Source organism: Culex pipiens, chromosome 1, assembly GCF_016801865.2.
Source record: "Culex pipiens pallens isolate TS chromosome 1, TS_CPP_V2, whole genome shotgun sequence".
NCBI classification, from domain to species: domain Eukaryota; kingdom Metazoa; phylum Arthropoda; class Insecta; order Diptera; family Culicidae; genus Culex; species Culex pipiens.
The window spans coordinates 121,611,610-121,631,592 of NC_068937.1; the positions used below are offsets into that span (position 1 = coordinate 121,611,610).

The 19,983-nt window shown below is 37.2% G+C and overlaps 1 protein-coding gene across 3 annotated transcripts; it reads right to left on the minus strand.

Moving 5' to 3' along the window:
• Window positions 1-20: 20 nt before the first annotated feature.
• LOC120423834 (LIM and senescent cell antigen-like-containing domain protein 1) lies at window positions 21-19,222 on the minus strand. 3 transcript variants are annotated; one of them, XM_039587778.2, is made up of 6 exons: window positions 19,030-19,222; window positions 18,764-18,830; window positions 1,436-1,552; window positions 811-1,375; window positions 608-749; window positions 21-547 (listed from the first exon to the last, which is right to left on the minus strand). In XM_039587778.2, exons 2-6 carry the CDS (start codon window positions 18,778-18,780, stop codon window positions 345-347), a joined length of 1,044 nt encoding a protein of 347 aa, XP_039443712.1. In that variant the 5' UTR covers window positions 18,781-18,830; window positions 19,030-19,222; the 3' UTR covers window positions 21-344. The 3 variants fall into 3 exon arrangements, with proteins under 3 accessions (XP_039443712.1, XP_039443713.1, XP_039443711.1); XM_039587779.2 differs by lacking the exon at window positions 18,764-18,830; XM_039587777.2 differs by lacking the exons at window positions 18,764-18,830; window positions 19,030-19,222 and adding an exon at window positions 12,377-12,995.
• Window positions 19,223-19,983: the final 761 nt, after the last annotated feature.

A 19,983-nucleotide genomic window follows, 5' to 3' on the forward strand; every position in this document is an offset into this window, starting at 1 on the left:
AAGCAGCTTGTAGATTTGGGTTAATTTAAATCATGTATTTCTAGTATTAGAAGCTAACATTTGACACATTTGTTACAATAATATTTTTTAGCCTACACAAAAATACTCGAACAACGCTTCGGTGAAAGTTTAATATATTGTCCTATAAATATATGTTTAAGAAAAACTCTTTTCGAGATTAAAAAAATTCAAGGCACGACACTGTAACTGCAAGTTAATCTACAATTGGTTAAAAACTACGACTTGTGCATGTTGGTGAGTTCCGTTCGTCTCGACAGTGGATTAGTAAGGCATTCCAGTGTAGAAATTCAAAAATGTTTCGATCGTGTGTTTTTTCGCGTCCCTTAAGCCACCGGAACCTTCTTCAGCGTGTTTTCGTGCGCCATGCGCAGCCGGCGCCGCAGCTCGTTCGGGAAGCGCTCGTAGCACTTTTTGCACACCGGCTTCTCGTCGTACTCGTAAAACTTGGACTTTTGGTCCATCTTGTTGTCGCAGATCGAGCAGGAAAAGTGGTGCACGCACCAGGCCTTGTTGAGCGCGGTGAAGACTGGAAAATGGAGACAGTTTTTGGAAGTTGAAAAAATACAAATATGTATGAAGAACTCACCATCACCGGCGATGACCTGGTTGCAAACGAAGCACAAATTTCCAAACAGCTGATGGTAGTGGGTCTCGCAGTAAGCCAGACCACGTTTCTCATAATGGCGATGTCCGAGGAACGGCTTCTCGCACTTGGCGCAGACAAAATGCTACAGAGAGGAAAAAATAATATTAGAAAACCTTACAGCTTCAAATCACCGAACCACCCACCTCAACATGCCAGTGCTTTCCCAGCGCCGTAACGACGCGCTCCTCGATCGGACGCCGACACGCGCCGCAAATCGGAATTCCCATCCGATCGTGGCACCTCAAACAATACAGCTCGTTCATATCGTTGGCCGCGTACCCGGTGCGGTTCTTCACCTCCCGGGCCGACGAGTCCAACTCGACCCCGCACGAGGTACAGTTAAAGTGGTACCCGTGGTAGACCTCACCCCGGAACCGCAACGGCGCATCGTCAATCACTCCGTGGCACTTGTTGCACACGTGCTTGCCCAGCCCGACCTCCTTCTCCTTCCGGTTGCAGTCGTGGCACAGCGCCCGGTTCTGGTTCCGGATGAAGCCCGAATCGGCCAGCGGAATGCTGCACCGCTCGCACGTAAAGCAATCCGGATGCCAGTTGGCGGCCATCGCCTTGATGACGCGCCCAATCACGAAGTCGTTGCACTTGTTGCAGCACGGCGCAAACAGGATGTGGAAGTCCTTCTCGCAGTACTTGCGACCCTCGAACTCGTAGAAGATACCATCCTGGAACTGCCGGAAGCACTGGGCACAACTGCAACAGACTTAACCATTAAAGATACCTTATTTACAAAATGAAAAACAACTATCTTACACAAAGCACTGAGTGTGCCACAGCTGCCCGTTGGAGTTGACGATCCGCTCGTGAGGTTCGAAGCCCTCGTCGCAACGGGTGCACATCATCGAGCCGAGCGACATGTTGGCGGAAACTCTGAAAGGGAGCATTGTTTTAAGGGCATGGTTAGAATTTGTTAAGGTAATTGATTAGGATTTGTTATCGATTGATTAGAGGGACGAACATAAAAGATTAAAATTGTATTATCAGTTTTATATTTCTTGAAATCAAAATTTAAAAAAAATCAGAAGTATGAACTACACTTTTGACTATGATCATGTCACTAAGTACCCTTTCAGGCCTGAATTTTCAAAAAAAAATAGTTAATGATGGGAAAATGATCCTAATGACCATACAACATTATAGGCCAGTTTAGGAAATTTTGATTTTTGGGTCATATATGACCCATCAGGCCTGAAAGGGTTAAGGCTTAAGCCGTTGATCATTTTCGAAGAAAATTGATCATCACTCTAAATGCTCTGTATTGATTTCAATTTAACGAATTTCTGCACCAAAATTAATCAGCATGTGCCGGTTGTTGCCTTCTTGAAGCCACTGAAAGGATTTTGGTCTTAATCAAATGTGTATCAAAATTTATATAATTGAGTGGTACAATCATTAACGTTCTAGTTGGCAATCATTGTTTAATGACGATTTCCATAACTTTGCAAGGAATGAGATAGGGGAGTGTGGGGTAATTTGGACACCCTAAGGAAATTGCTCTGTTACGGGCTGTATGGATATTTTAAAGGAATGTGGATGACACCAGAGGATAATAGAGACCATATTTGATGGAAAAATGTCATTCATTTCGATAAATTTTGATGAAAAACCCATTTTTATCGCAAAAATTAAAAGGTGTCCAAATTACCCCCACATTTTTGTGTGGGGGTAATATGAACACCCCTATGGGGTAATTTGGACATGCCTTGTGGGGTAATTTGGACATGCCTTGTGGGGTAATACGGACATACCTTGTGGGGTAATATGAACACCTTTTGTGGGGTAATTTGGACACATGTTGAAGAATAAGTTTAACATTTGATTTTTTGAGCATGTTTTTTATCCTTCAACCTGGTTTTGTAATTGCTTTATATTTTGAAGTGTTGTTCACATTATTTCATCAAAGGTTTAAATAATGATTTTGTGATAGAACTATAATTCAATAGGAAGATAACAAATAGTTCAGTGTAGTACCGTCATCGGGGGTGACATTGGGTCGTGGGGTGAGATTGGGTCATACAAAAATGCTGAAATTTGTATGACCCAATCTTACCCCCCAGACCCAATGTCACCCCTGATGACGGTATACATAATTTAATCATTAATACTGAAATGATTTAAACATTGATTCTGGATCAGGCACACTATACTTGTTTTTCGTGATTAAGGTATCGTTTATGTTTATATAAATTAATCTTTATATAGAATTTATTAGCCTAAAAATTTCATTTTTTTAAATTTTATTGTGAACCAGCATAGAAATTAGAAATGTCAAAGAAATTAGTTAAAAGCAATCAACATTAGAGTCTTGTTGAACGTCAAATGTACAGTAATCAGATTTTCATCAATTCGAATATTGGAATAAATTTAACTAAATTAAAAAAATAGGGGTTTTGTGAAAGTTCTCATTGCTCACATTCATTTTTGATTGTTTTGACATATTAAATCCCTCTAAATTTATCTAAATCCCTTTAAAACTCATCCAACCATGAAAGTTGCTTTTTTGTTGCCTGACAGGTAGACTTTCAGGTATGTCCAAATTACCCCACGAGCCATGTCCAAATTACCCCCATAGCATATTCTATCATAAATTGCGATTTTTGATGATAAAAATGGATAAAATGCACAATTTTTATACGTACATATCTCAGGCATCGTCCAAGCAACCCCCTTAAACAAGAAATGTCCACTTTTTTGCCATATAACCCCTGCAAAACCTTATTTCCTAACCTTCAAATATTAGAATTTAAGGCAGTGCCAACCGGCCTTTGGAAACTTTTACACATTATACCAAAACTACTTAAATTATTCCAACTTTTTTGGTTTGTCCATACTCCTAGGTCATTACTAGTACTAGCCTTATCACTTAAATTGCCGTTTTCACTTTATATCCCAAGAAAACGTGATTTTTAAAGGGGTGTCCAAATTACCCCCACTGTCCATATTACCCCAAACTCCCCTAATCGTTACCAAAAGGAATCAGCATGTGTAGGGCACTATTCTAAACAACTTGTAGAAGGAATTTTGTCAAATATTGATAGGGGCGCCAAATTTATTTCTTTGAACGAAAAATCATGGCAATTGTTGAAGTCTTAACGTTAAGGCAAATCATAAATTTCTTCAAAAAGAGAGCTTAAATCTTAATAAAGGCATCTGGTTTGGTTTTTCGTTGACTTCTCAAGTTTGTAGATAGGCGATTTTATGATTTGATTATGAGAAAAACTAGTCACGAAATTGTTTTTTTTTTCTTATGTTTAATTTTTTTTATAAATGTTAATTTCATAACAAAATCCAAAATGTTGCAGCAGAAGTTGCCATCTCTACAAAAAAAAACTTCTTTTAATCAGTGATCATCTTTATCGCGAGCACAAAGTGCATAAAGGATTTTGTAACCATCCCTACAATTCCATTCCACAGAAAATTGTTTCACAGAATGAACCAAACATAATAACCCAATTACAAATTTCGAACACAAAATGTTGAAAAACTATTTTTTTATAAGAATTAGTAAAACAAACAAGATTTTCCAATAAACCTAACAAAAATACATTATAAACAACTCGTTTGCCCTAAGATTTTTTTGAAATTTGCTAAAGGAACAATTCCATTTAGCATCATAAGTTTGTCCATATATTGTGGTTTGGTTGAGCGTTTTAGCAGAATGCATTACTGTGAATACAAAGAGACGAGTTGTTCCTTTTAATTCCGCTATATATTTTTAATATCTTGACAGATACGTATTTCGTCTACTACTTGCAGACTTCATCAGTGTTCTGTTCTCGACTGAAGGTTCATCGCTGGTGTATCCGTATTTGTAGTTACTGTAGGTACTACCTCCTCGTTCTTCTTTTGTGCCTGTATAGGTAACAGCTTAAACAGCCACGTTGAGCCGTTACCTGAATCCTTGTTGAGTAAACGTTTGTTGCCTGCCTTGAAGATTTCCAAACTTTCGGCGACAGCCAGCTTCGATGGGTTTGTGATGTGTCTTAAGATGACCGCGTCGCTAGTTGTGATGTTATGTTTTTCCTCGATGATGTGTTCGGTTACTGCTGACTTGAAATGGGGGACAAATCCTTTCCGTATTTCCTCCTTGGCAATTCTGACATATGTGTTTATATGCTCATCCAACCTGGTTTGCAGCAATCTCTTAGTTTGTCCAATGTAGCTCATATCACAGTGGCCGCAGGATACCTCGTAGATGCCGGGTTTGCCTAAAGTCGGTATGGGGTCTTTCGTTGAACCTAAGATGGATTCCAACTGGCTGTTTCTACTGCTGAACACTAAATCGATGCCAAATTTAGCCAGTTTTTGTCGTAATGGGCGTGTTATCCTGTAGTCGAATTCTACTGCTGCTCTTCGTAGTGGCTCTACTGATGGCGTAAGGGTTGTGAGTGAGGTTCTGTGGAGTTTTCTTTCCTTCTTATCGATGATTGCTTGGATAGTTGTTCTGCTGTAACCGTTGATTTCCGCTGTTTCAAATATGTACTCCAATTCTTTCTGTTTTCCTGCTTCGCTGAGGGGTAAAGTTGTCATCCTATGTATGAAATAATGATATGCTGCCATCTTATGTTGGAATGAATGGTTTGACGTGGCTGGGATTGTTCTTCTGGTGTTTGTTGGCTTCCTGTAGATCTCGAAAGAAAACGAAGATGGGCAACCTGGTTCTCTTAAGATCAGGATGTCTAAGAAAGGTAACTTTCCTTCGACTTCCATTTCGTAAGTGAACTTGATGCTCCTGCGTGCACTGTTTATGGTGTCCAGTACCGTTGTTAGTGAATCCTTTTTGATGATGCAGAAGACGTCATCTACGTATCTCCACCAACGTTCTGGTAGTAGGTTTTTGGTTTGTAGTTCGTGTTCCAAAGCTGCCATATAAACATCGCTCAGGAACGGTGACAGTGGGTTACCCATCGATGCTCCCATCTTCTGTTGATAGATGCAATCCCTGAACTGGAAGTAGCTCTGTTCCATGCATAATTTGACGAATGTTATATACTGGATCGTTTTTTGTCTCCATGGTTCTCCCTCGTATTGTGATTGCAGCCAATCCCGTAAAATTCCTATTGCGTTGTTTACTGGTATGCTTGGGAACAATGCTGTTACGTCGAAGGAAACCATTATTTCATCCTCAGCTATCGGTCCCGACTCTAAGAGCTCCTTTGTGAACACCTGCGAACTGATGATCGAACGGCTCGGGAAGGGTTTCGGCATACTCTTGAATTCCTCGACAAGCCACTTTGCGATCCGACTGGTTGGGGCATCCACTGCTGAAATGATTTCTCGCATCTCGTTGCCTGGTTTATGCACTTTAGGTAGTGCTTTAATCCTTGGTAGAGTTGGGTTCGGTACTCTCAACGATTTTGCAGTTTTCCCAACCGATTTCAAAAAGCCTGCACATTCTTTGATGGTGTTCTCTACTTTGTTGACCATATCTTTTAGCTGGTATCCTCGTTGTAGTGAATATTTTTCCCTGTTTCCGAGTTTCTCAAGAAGTTCCTTGTCGTATTCGTCCCGGTCCATGATTACTACCCGGTTTCCCTTGTCCGCTTTTAGGTAGTACACGGGTTTCTCCTTGAGTTCCTTCACTACTCGTACTTCGGCGTTGTCCTGGTGTTTTGTTGTTGCTTCTCGTATTAATTTGGATACCGTCATCCTGACGCTGTTGATTTGTGCTGGAAGGAGCGGTGGAGGTTTTGTCTGTTTTTCGTCGATGCTTTTAGCATTGATAACAGTTTCGATGTCGATAACAATGTTTTCCAGGTTTGGTTTTGATGATATCAACGGTTACAGCAGAACAACTATCCAAGCAATCATCGATAAGAAGGAAAGAAAACTCCACAGAACCTCACTCACAACCCTTACGCCATCAGTAGAGCCACTACGAAGAGCAGCAGTAGAATTCGACTACAGGATAACACGCCCATTACGACAAAAACTGGCTAAATTTGGCATCGATTTAGTGTTCAGCAGTAGAAACAGCCAGTTGGAATCCATCTTAGGTTCAACGAAAGACCCCATACCGACTTTAGGCAAACCCGGCATCTACGAGGTATCCTGCGGCCACTGTGATATGAGCTACATTGGACAAACTAAGAGATTGCTGCAAACCAGGTTGGATGAGCATATAAACACATATGTCAGAATTGCCAAGGAGGAAATACGGAAAGGATTTGTCCCCCATTTCAAGTCAGCAGTAACCGAACACATCATCGAGGAAAAACATAACATCACAACTAGCGACGCGGTCATCTTAAGACACATCACAAACCCATCGAAGCTGGCTGTCGCCGAAAGTTTGGAAATCTTCAAGGCAGGCAACAAACGTTTACTCAACAAGGATTCAGGTAACGGCTCAACGTGGCTGTTTAAGCTGTTACCTATACAGGCACAAAAGAAGAACGAGGAGGTAGTACCTACAGTAACTACAAATACGGATACACCAGCGATGAACCTTCAGTCGAGAACAGAACACTGATGAAGTCTGCAAGTAGTAGACGAAATACGTATCTGTCAAGATATTACAAATATATAGCGGAATTAAAAGGAACAACTCGTCTCTTTGTATTCACAGTTTGTCCATATAATTTTCATACAAATTGGGCAGCTGTCCATACAAAAATTATATATGAAAATTAAAAAATCTATGTCTTTTGAAAGAATTTTTTGAACAAATTGGTTGTCTTCGGCAAAGTTGTAGTGGCAAATGGGCAGTATTCATGATTGCTGAGAGTCGCAGGACTCTCGCCCTTTGCTATTAGTAAGTATCCAGCAAAGCAAAGGGTATAGCATGCATTTGATACTGTCAACTCCCATTCGGCTGTGTTCTCGTCGCTGTCATGTTGTAAACTGGAGCCGAGGGAGGTCCTGTTGTGAATTCTAGTTGGAGGTGGTCCGAAGATCATTGAAGAAGGTAGAATTCGCCATCACCCAAGACACGAAGGCACGAAGGATAGACCATGTCTTGGGGGGTGAAAGGATGATAGGATTTAGTGATAATACCACAATTTAATATTTGTCTTTCTCTCTTATTTCAGACAAAATGTCTGGTCCGAATCCAAGGTGTTGCAGAAATCTTCCACTATACTGAATGGGGTCTTCCTTCTATCATTTCCTGTATTTTGAAAAAGGTGGTGCCCCGAATGTGGACATATAGTTTATCACATTTACTCCATACGGTGTGAACGTGACGTGCTGTATGTTTGCTTTTGGTGCATTGGTTTTTTCAAAAACAAGCTAATTTTTTCCTATTCTTTTAAGATAAAATTTAATCCATCTATTTATTTTGCTATTGCTATAACTTGTCTCTTACCTCACAAACTATAACTACTCAATTATTCTAACTTGGAATCGCAATACATTATTGTAGAAATGTAACTGCTGAAAATAATTTGGTAAGAAATTTGGGTATAACTGTTTATATGATTAAAGGTACGTTCAATCTGTTTTAATATATGTATATGTTAACTATTCAAGTTTGTTTGTCTTGTCCCATATTTCACAACTTCAGTTATTTTCTAGTAAACTTCTCGTTATACACAGAAAAAAATATTTCTGTAAATTTACATTATTTATCATGTACCAAAAGGTATCATGATAAATGATGTATATTTACATTAGGTTCATTGGAAATTTACATTAGATTCATTGGAAATTTACATTAGTTTTGAAAATTTACATTTGTTTTGGAATTTACATTACTTTTGGAATTTACATTAGTTCAAATCAACTAATTCTGATTGGTCAATGGGAATGAGAAGCTCGACTTGGATTGCAGTAGGAAAAGGGTGTGGCCTATGTTCTATTTTAAAATGATTGAAGTGGGCAGCAAAAGGAAATTCGGATTTTAAAAAGATGTTTCACAGGTAGGGGACGCATTCTTGTCGACGGACAAGTGGAATGACACTGGACTGGAATCGAAGGGACGACGGGTAGGATGTTCGGTGTTACTGCTGCTACCCGCTGCCGACTGAGCCATCTTCGCATTTTATTAACGAGCGGCTAAAGCATCAACTTGTTCAGGTCGAGGCTCAGGCAGTGGGCAAGCGAAATATGAGAGCGATAGAAAGAGAACCAAATATAACTATTTTTAGTTCGGGTAGTTTTGAAGTCAACGTTTGGCAGAAATACATTGGATATATGATTTACATTAAATAGGAATTTACAGGAAGCCGAACACGGGTAGCAATTCATCAGATTTGAGTTTCCATGCTCAACGTTTCCATTAGATTCATGATTTACATTAGATTTAGATTTACATTGGAGTAATTTCCATGACTTTTTACTCTTTACATCATATTTCAACATTACATTGAGTGAGTTTACATAAGAAACAGTAATTACGTGCTGTGTAAATTTACATATTTTTTTCTGTGTAGTTGGTAGTTCTGTCTAGTTGCAATAAGAAAGGTTTCTTTATTCTTTCTTTATGTGTTAGTCTGTTATTCAATGTTCGATTTTATTTTACATTGTACTAATCCCATTTTTTCTCTATTTCTCTTTCATGTACCTTGCGAGCATACGATGACCGAAAAAGTCATTGTATCAGCCAACAGTGTGTATTTCACAGTGAAAAGATAATCATGTCCAAAATTAAAGTGGACAAAGCCGCAAAACAGAACAAGTATTTTTATAAGTGCGTGAATAACAATCGTTGAAGCTCAATAAAATGTGAGAACAATATCGCGTCGTGGTTAAGTGATAACAAGGTGAAGAAAGTAGACGACGATTCCACAAGAAGGATATAGTGGAAATTCTGCGTTAATTGTACAGTGGATGAAGGTTTGAGGTTGACACTATCAAAAGGAAATGGTAAGATGCAATAGTAATATTGCTAGGTTTGGTATTGTCAAAAGGTAAGATCAAGGAAAAAGGATTATATGAACCTATATTGTCATAACTATTGTATTCACTGAAAATTCTATCCGCTTTCTACCCCCAATGTGTCCTGCACTGGGGGTGCCTGGGGTAACTTCGAGTTGACCTGGGCCGCCCGAGGAATTATGTCGTAGGTGGCTCGTGTACAGGTTCACTCACCTCTCCTCGCGGCAAGGTTTTCCGTAGGTCTAAACTCGAACATGCAACATGGGACAGCATGAATCTTCAGCTGAAGCCGGACGAATGTATTCCGAAATTACAGAAAAATTACAGAATTACAGAAATTGGTTGTCTTCGGCAAAGTTGTAGGTATGGATAAGGACTACACGGTAAAAAAAAATTGTGTCTTCATCTTTTGATGAGTGTGTAATACTACCCAGGGCATAAGGGCGTCCTTGCCGGGTCTAAGCTATCCTTTGGGGAACGGAAGGAATGTTAGTAAACACCTATCTAAAGTGCGCAAGGATCCCTGCGTCACCTTAGTGGTATAGATGTTTGTAGGGAGGTTTTGGAGGTTTTAGGGGAAATCAAATGCCAACTTTTCAAAAATTTCCAAAACGGGCATAAAATCTTTGACCGAGTTATAAATGTTTGAATCAATACTGATTTTTTCAATAAATCTAAATATTGGTCGCAAAAATGGTTCAACTTCATTTTTCGATGTAAAATATGTAAAATTAAATTTGCAATTAAAATTGCTCCAGTGAAATTTTGATTAAGTGCACCATTTTCAAGTTTTTGCCATTTTTAAGTAAATTTTTGGAAAATAGTCGCATTTATCTTTTTTTAAATATGTGCCCATGTTTGCCCACTCTTGAAAAAAAAAAAAATAAAAAAAAAGAGCTGAAAAAATTCTCTGTATTTTGCTTTTTTGAACTTTGTTGATACGACCCTTAGTTGCTGAGATATTGCCATGCAATGATTAAAAATCAAGAAAATTGATGTTTTCTAAGTCTCATCCAAACAACCCAACATTTTCTAAAATCGATATCTCAGCAAATATTTGTTTAAAACCAAGGCTAACATTTCAAAAGGGCCAAACATTCAATATTACGCCCTTTGGAAATGTTAGTCTTGATTTAAAAAAAATGAAAATATTGTGTTTTAAAAGATCGGAAAATTTCACGAATGTTCTATATTTTTACATTGAAAATCGGGCTATTAGTTGCTGAGATATCGACATTAGAAAATGTTGGTTTGTGTGGATGAAGCTAAGAAAACATAAATTTCCTGTTTTCGAAGCCCTCCTGTTTTTAAACCTTTGCATGGCAATATCTCAGCAACTAAGGGTCATATCAACAAAGTTCAAAAAGCAAAATATAGATAATTTCTCAGCTTTTCTAAATTATTTTTTTTTTTTAAAGGTGGGCAAACATGGACACTAATTAAAAAAAATGAATAACAGCTACTATTAAAAAAAAAGTTACCTAAAAATGGCTAAAACATGAAAACGGTGCATTTTTTGCAAATCAAGTTTTAGTGACAAAAAGTGAAAAGAAAAATCACCAAAATTTCTATTACCGTGTATCGTTTTTTTCAGTGTAGTCCTTATCCATATCTACAACTTTGCCGAAGACACCAATCGATCAAAAAATTCCTTCAAAAGATACAGATTTTTGAATTTTCAAATATAATTTTTGTATGGACAGCTTCCAAATTTGTATGGAAAATTTTTAGGACAAATGGTGCAAAATGGCTTCTTTGGGCATACCGAAGGCACCAAAAAAGTTTCAGCCGGATTAAAAAGTACATATACGTGGTTATAGCGCCACATTTCGTTCAGCAGCTATCCGGAAATAATCTGGTTTCAAAAACCACCGACCTCGAGAGTCTACAAATGGCCTAAAACATCACCTGATAGACCAGAACTTTTCAAAATCAACGTCTTGAAAACCATTCTAAGTCATGTACACGGGTCCCGCTTGTCGAGTTTCCACCCCAGATACGATTTAGTCAACACAGGCACTCAGTTTGTTTGGATCAATAAATATAAAAATTAAAAGTAAAAAATTTTTGTCCTTAAGCCCTCAAAACAGTTTTGAAAAATATTTAAATGACGGCTCATAACAACATTTATAAATTTTAACGATTTTCTTGTTCGTAACTTCTTGCAACATGATCGTCGAAATGTTACTGCCACTAGTTTGCATAAAACTGGAAAAACAAATCTGGAAGTTTTAAAAATATCCTGTGTTTACCCGTCTGTAAAAAAAAATAAAAAAATTTGAAAGTTCACTGAGTGCTACCATCACCACTGAAACCCTAAATGTATCAGGTTTTTAAGGGTTTTTTTTTTCATTTTTGTGTGACCCCGAGACTCATTGAAATCACTTTAAAGATAGAATGAAAATAAAACAAGTTTTAAATTCAGCAGTCATTTGAAGAAATTTTCTGAAAATACTCTTAAAATAAAGGATGAATAATATTTACTAAGGCAATTTATATCGAAAAGCATTAACATTCAGTTGGTGACCTCATATCTAAAACACATTTGTAAGCAAATATCAAACACCATTAGCAACTTATTTGCTCTCTGGTATATCCGCCATATTTCCAGTTTCTTTTTCGCTCTGCATCACTCATCATTGTGGTGAACATTTTAAATGACTAAGGACTTGCCACTGTAGTTTAACGGGTTGGCTTTTTCACAAATCGAATTAGATTTTTTTTTATTGGTATATTTCACGATAGGTAAATGCAAAAACGTTGATTCACTTTTTTGCTGACTTTGCGCAAACTTTCACTGCTCATTTCGAGCACACTTCGCAGAAAAACAAAAACCCAGCCCAACCCAACCACAACCCTTTAGCGCCCCACACTAACCCAATCACTTCCACGTTGGACCGGCCGGACTGCTCGCGTAGTTCCATCTTCCTGCGGACCGGCGTCGAACTGGCCAAAGGCAACGGAACGTTCTGGTATCCTGTACTGCTTCCCGATCCCAAGTTGACACTGCTCAAATCCCGTACGATGGCGTCGGCCGCCAAAAGTGCACTGGAACTCGGCTGTTGTGGCGAAAAGTGCTTATCAGCAATGTTGCTGTACAGCGGCGGAGTCGTCGTCGCGTTGGGATTTCTTATCGACGGTCCGTTCTGGTAGAGACGCTCGGCCATCGTGGGGGTGGTGGGTCGACGGAAGGGTTCTCCGCCTGCGACTTGCAGAAGGTTCTCCCTGGACGTTGTGCGACGTTTGTACAGGCTCGAGTTTTCCAGCGACTGTAGCTTTAGCTCACTCATTGCTCGGTTGATCGTTTCTTCAAACCATGAAGCGGATCATGTCTGCTGTAGTCCAAAACTTGACCAATTACACCTAAATACCTTCAACACGTGACCTTCCCCACAAGTAACTTAAACCGGTTTGCCAAATCAATTGTTGCTTATCATCGGTGGCGACGCGCAATTCCAACATTTTCACCGAAATTTTTCGAGAGGATTATCGTGACCAATCGAACCGAGTGCCACTGACCAACTGGCGGTGGCGAGTCGTCACCTGAAAGGTTTCACTTGGGGCTCTCTATCTCGTTACCCTCTGGGGTTGGGGATGGCGGATGGATCAAGCGCGCTCAGGCGGTGCGCATCATAAAGGTAGGGAAAAAAAGCTGCAGGCACGAATTCTCGTTGTGCAAATACGATGACGGCTTGCAGGGAATCGTCGAATGGGGTGATTTTGGTTGACTTTTGAGGCATTATGGATAATTGCCATGCGTTTTCAACCAAAAAAGTTCCAAATTTCAATCTTTCGAGTGCAAAATATAAACGTATCTTTCAAAAATAAAGTTTTCTGAAAATTATAAAAATTAATAAATTTTAAATAAGGCTGCTGCAAATATTTTTTAAGGCTTACACCTCATTTGAAAATGTTTTGTTAAATCAGGGGGCACATTTGTTTTCGTAAAAAAACGTTTTGTAAACGTGTGAGAAAAATTACACAACTCCACATTTTTGAAGTTGATGTCAGTAAACGCTTCATTTACTTTAGTATGATAGATTTGGGCTACATGAACAGGCTCCTACCGACAGATGTAAATTTTAGTGAATTTTGTAGCAATAAATAACAAACTAAATTTTGGGTATAAATGCTATGGAATTATCTGAAGCAACTATGCGCACTCACGTGTTTCTGTGGGGGTAGCAAAAACAAGGGGGTGCGCATTTATGATTTTATTTATTGGCAGAAAATTCATTAAAATTCAACCCTGTCGATTGGAGCGTGTTCAGGGAGCCCAAATCTATTAGTATTAAACCTTGGCAAAACTAAGGCGTAGGGGAGCTGGGGGTAAGACGACTATCGTTTCGAAAACATTCTTTACTGTGATACAGCAAAACTCATTGAATAGTATGAAATCCTATCAAACTTTTCATAAAAATCACTAATTTAAAATTGGTTACATAATTTTGATTTACTTATTCTAATCGAAATTATTCAATTATTTTGCATCAAATTGTGTTTTTTTTTTTTGTAGTAAAAATTCACAGTTTTTCATAAAATGTAGTCGCAATAATATGAAATTCACTGAGCCAAAATATGGAATTTTAAAACAGCATTTTTCTTCACATTTGAAACTTGATTTTTTCAACCAAAATAGTAATGATGTTCAGAGAAGTCTGTTCAACCAACCATGTAGGTATTTGGGTGGATTTAGCAAAGTTATTAAGTTAATTTATAGCACTGACCGTCTTACCCCACATGGGTGGCCGTCTTACCCCACGTGTTTCATATATATATACGATTTCAATTATTTTTTAAAAATTGCTGAAAAGTATTGAAAATAGGCGGCGAAGTCCTTGTAGATAAAAAGAAAGACACTAGGGGTTGGTACTAGCAATGGTGGCCGACAGCTATAAAGTCAACTTCGTTTTTTTTTTCTGGTAAAAATATTTTCGAGACTGAAGAATAAAGTCTGTCATAAAGAAATAGCCGAAAACCACCAAAAAAACAATTTTTCAGCATTTTTATTTTTAAACCCGCTGTATCTTCACAAAGATTGGACATAAGACAATGGTCAATATGGAGACTTTTATGTAAAATTGTCTGGAGAATCGATTCCCACTATCGGTTTTTGAAAATTTTGACGTTTAGACCACTCAAAAAAAACAGTTTTAGTAAAAGATTTTTGTATTTTTTAGGAGAGACATACCATCCTGTATTTTTCGTGAGTCTCTTTCTAACATCTTAGGCTATTTCCTCAAAAAATTTGACGAAAAAAATCGTGAAATCACCTTAAAATTTACATATTAAACTTGAAAATTAAAAAATGTCATAGAAGTGGCATGTATTTTTCTTTCAGTGTATTTTTTTCAGAAAGCCCGTCAAATTTCCTACATGTTTGTCATTGACCACTTTTTGATACGATGCAACGGCTTCGAGATACAGTAATTTTTAAATTATAAAATACAAAAATATTTAAATAACTAACGCCCTTCTCAAACGTCATTTTTTAGTACAATGGCACAAAAATAGCTTATATAGGCCTAGGATAACATTTCTTAAAAGTTTCATTGGAGAGGGTCGGGTACAAAACTACCAGAATATTTGCAATAGTACACACTTTGTAGAATTTTCACCTCATTTTAGCATAATTTAGAATTTCCAACATTAACCTACCAGCAGTCGCGTGCGTGTTCTTTGTACTCACTTTGTAAGGATTTTTGTAAGAGACGTCAAAATACGCGACTGGTGGTGGATTAATTGAGGTAATATTATAACACTATCAATTTTTTAACTTTCCAAACTAACACAAATATTACTGTGCTTAAAACGCGCATAGATAAGTCTTATTGAAGTGCTTTCATGACATACAAATGGTTTTCGTTTATGTGGGATTTAGTGAAAATATGCCTCTAAACATTAAATTCAACTCAATTAGTGTTTTATTAGAAATTAACAGTTCTGCTCCAGGATGTCACATTTGCAATTCAGAGATTTGGAGAACCTTTCAACTGAGATCATTTCATAAGCCTTTACTGGGAGGGTACATATTTCTAAGTTTAGATTTTGCTAGCTGAGTGCTCTTTTAGGGAGAATATTTTTTTAGAAAAAAAAACGCTAGAAGCCTCTGAACTTCCTAAAATACTATATTACAGTTAAATTAATCACATTATGAAAGAAAAACCTTGTGGAACGTATCAAAAAGTTAATATCTTCTAATGAAAAATCGTCACAATGATGATCATCGTCATCTAAAAAAAATCAAACGGGATTTTGGTAACAATGTTAAGTTACAAAAATAGAAAGTAATAGAGAAAATGTACAATTAATTCTTCATTTCATTTATTGGATTGTTTTGGCAAAAACATCAGTGCAGTAATTAACCTAAGCTGAGATATGGGGTACCTTTCAGCAGCTGACTAATTCAAACGGTGTTAGAGTTTACTGGTACATGGGAGAACAAATTGAGCAGGGGAAGGAAAAATGTACGAGTACAATTAATTCTGGTATCATCTCAACCCACGCCACGGTAACCGTACAGGTAAACACCACGCCGCCAGTTAAAAGAGCTGCTGGCTCAGCGAACGAGACACGAATTATTCAAGTTCGGCGACAAATAAGGCAAACATCTCTTTTCATTCCTTTCTGGTCAGAGCTTTTTCCCCTGCCCTGTGGTTACATGTTTTGAGCGAATATAATGGTCGTCTGGTCAGTGTTTTGGTTGCACTTCTTTTGCTGAAAAAAAAGCCATTCCGCCAAGTTTGGGCAACAGGGCAAAAGTTGTTCTTGGTATATCGAGAGGTAGTATGGTTGTTTGGTACTTTTTGCGCGTGTGAACCTGAGGAATAACAAGTTTCAAACGGACGTGATTTTATTGCACTCTTCAGCAGAGTCAACTCTCGCGGCGGCGACGGCGACGAAAGTGGTCAGATAATAACGGAATTTATTGTGCCGTTCTCTTGCGGAATACTTAAATGAGATTGTGAGGTATTTGTGACGGTGGTAATTTCAACTAATATTTTGTTTATATCTAGCAATTTATTGATAGTAGCATAACTCTAATGATTTTGAGGCCATTTTGTCAAAGCAACTTTGTCGAAAAAGAAATGATCTCGTAACATACAATTTTTAAGAGAAAATTCACCAAACCAGCAAAAGATTGAATGGAATTTTAAGACAAATGTCCATGTGTTTAACCAATTCGCCGTTCAAACAATATTGAAAAATATAACTTTTCGGTACAAGTGCTCAAAAGTTCAACTATAACTAGTGAAACTTTTCAGCCATTATATCGAAAAGTTTTTCTTTTCGATTCTGTTATTTTTGGTAAAGAAATGTAGGTCAATTTCCAAAAAAGGGTTCAGGTGGTTTATAGTTGCCCTTATGCAATTTGATCTAAATATGTAGTTTTCAATCATTTTATAAGTTTTAGAACGGAAATTTAAATTTAAAAAAATATGTTCTACCCAGACTAGGTTCAGAGGTTAGAATTTTGACTGCTTGCGTGCACTGTTAGATAGATAAAAATGTCTTTACTTGATTTAAAATGCAATATATAAGCGATGTTTTCTGAATAATTTACAATCAATTTTGCAAGTTTTTGGTAATTTTTCCAATAAAAATTTTAATGTTGGCAAAAAATAAAATAAAAAATAAACTAATTATTCGTTCTACAGCATTGCCTTGGCGTTCTCGAAAATGCGAGATTCCTACATAATGTTGGCCAGTACTAACTTTTTGCCCCTTTTTTTGGTAAAAATTTAAAAGATGGGGGGACAAAAACTTGAAATAGAGTTTTCAGCGTTTGTAGTGCTAAATTTTCCGTTTTGAATGTAACTTGGTTCATATTGAATTTTATAAAAAAAAATAATACTGAAAACATAAATTTTACATTTGAATAAATTGTATGTTTGTTTATTTTCCCGCACCAATTGTTTTATGTACCGTAAACCGGGGTGACTTTGATAGGATTTCAATTTGTTTTTGGAATATTTTCCAACAGGTAAGGTTTTTCTCAAGATTATTATTTTTAAAACATGTACTGGGGTAGGCCACACAAAGTCCATGCACTATTTTGGAAAATAAGTTTTTTCAATAGTGTTTAGAAAAATAGTTACGTTAAAAATTCTCAGTTAAAATTCCGGGGTGACTTTGATAGTCATAGTTTTTCTTGTTAAAATCATATTTAAGATGTTCAAACTTTATTTTTACGTTAAATGTACCATCACTAAAGTATCTGATATAGTTTTTAAGAAAAAAAATCAATGTTTATATTAGGTTAACTAAGTTTATAAGCTTTTTAATAAAATACATATAAATTTTAGGTAAAATTGTTTAAAAGTTGGAATTTTGCCTGAAATTTGTTAAAGCTAGTTTTGTTTATAAAATTATCGAATTATATTGCATTTTATACTGAATTCGAAGCACGAATCACAAGTTTTCACATTTCACATGAAATTTGTTCAACTGAAATTGCCTATAAATTTGGAGATTTTTTTAATTGTGTTTCAAAACACACATATTATTAATTATTTACAAACTTTTTTAACCTTCTCTTAGTGGAAAATTGTCCAAAGAATCCGAAAATGCATTCCGTTTGCCGATTCAAAATCATGTTCATGAGAAAACCATGACACTTTGAGAAGTTTAAAATAATGACTTTCATCAACATTTTCTTAACTATAGTTAACTAACTTTTTAAACTTTCCAAATTTTATGAAAAGTTCTTCTTGAGATACTTTGAACACTTCTCTACCACGGTCAGTATGAATCTAAACCATTCTGTACGTATTTTAATTGTTCTCTTCAATTTGCGAAAAAATCCCAAACCTATCAAAGTCACCCCGGCTATCAAAGTCACCCCGTTTTACGGTACTATGATAGCTGTCTCTACATATTTTTCAATAGGCGATTTTTTATAATAAAAAATTATAGATTATTTCACGTTGCATTATTATTTTTTCAAGTTGTTAGAAGTTCTTATTTAGAGCGTTTACGGCGAAACAGTTGAATTTAGTATATTTTACCATATATGGAAAATTAAGACCAGCTGTGTCTAAATCTAAGCCACAGGGGCAAGCAAGGTAAGAATATCAATGATTGCTATCACCAATTTAACTCTTGTTTTAAAACCTTCCCATTTAGTAGCCCGATCAGTACACTTAAAGCTCCATTGATGTATTAATCATGGTTAGTGTGTAAATTGAGGCTCGTTTTACAATTAGAACGATTATTAATCTGCGTTTTGATGTTTCTTAGAACTTTAGCAGCTCTCTCGCTTACCCTACAACTGGGGGCATTTCTACAGAATACTTAATCAATCGACTTTCAAACAAACGCAAAACTTCGGCTGCAAATAAACACAAACAGAAAATTTACCAAAAAATGATTTCCTTTGGCGAATACAAGTATTCTCAAGACTACAGGAAGTGATTCACTAAAAACTTTGCCAGGTAGAAATAGAAGAAAAAAATGTGAAGAGGCGGATCTGGTCCAATCATCGAAGATGGCCTTGCAAATTGAAAAAAAGAAAAGCTGGTAATACTTACGACTATCGACGGTCTTATCTCGCGCACAGGCACTCGGTTTATCTCGCTGATAACAGGACTGCAATCACACTTTCAAAATACAAACGTACAAATAAATAAATTGCAACAATTCGCACAACTTTTCGCTTTGGTTCCGATTTTAGGGTGGGAGAGCAGTTTTTTTTTTTACTTCGTTTTGACAGATGGTAGAGTCTGCCTCATGATCTCATTCACGGGGTTTTCGGTGGTGGTGTCTGTGAATGAATGAATCGGCCCACGACGGTGTACACACAAACACCAGCGTACGGTTTCATTACGCACTCTCTGCCGTGCGCACATGATCGTAAAAAGATGTAAACAGCAGGCGCACACATGAATGAAACGCGTGTGTTAAACGGACAGGGTACCGTTAACCGGAGTGAATTGGGAAAGTAGTTTCAGAAGAGCACTTTAAGCTTTAAACTTTATAATCCAGAGTTTTTGTTTTCCTCACCTCACCTTAAAATCACTCGAAAAATGAACATCTTAATTTGACCACCTAGACCCACCTACACGTATACATATCGACTCAGAATCATGTTCTGATTAAATGTCTGTGTGGATGTGTGTAGGTGGGTGGGCAAAAAATTGTCACTCGATTATCTCCGGATTGACTTTACGGATTTTGACCGTTTTGGTCTCATTCGATCCGTCTTGGGGTCCCATAAGTCTCTATTTAAAATCAGCAAGTTTAGTTAAGTACTTCAAAAGTTATGCTAAAAAACGATCTTGACTACATTTCAGAAGAAGGTCTTGTCATACATTTTTAGATAGGTATTGACCTTTCCAACGAGCCAAAAACATTGTAGATATGACAATCCTATCAAATGTTATTGGCACTTGTGGTACCGCCCTAATATTATACCAGCTTGAGCAAGCAGGGTTAAGTCAGTGTTACCTAGAATACAACAATCGTGTAGCTGACGTCAGCTTTAG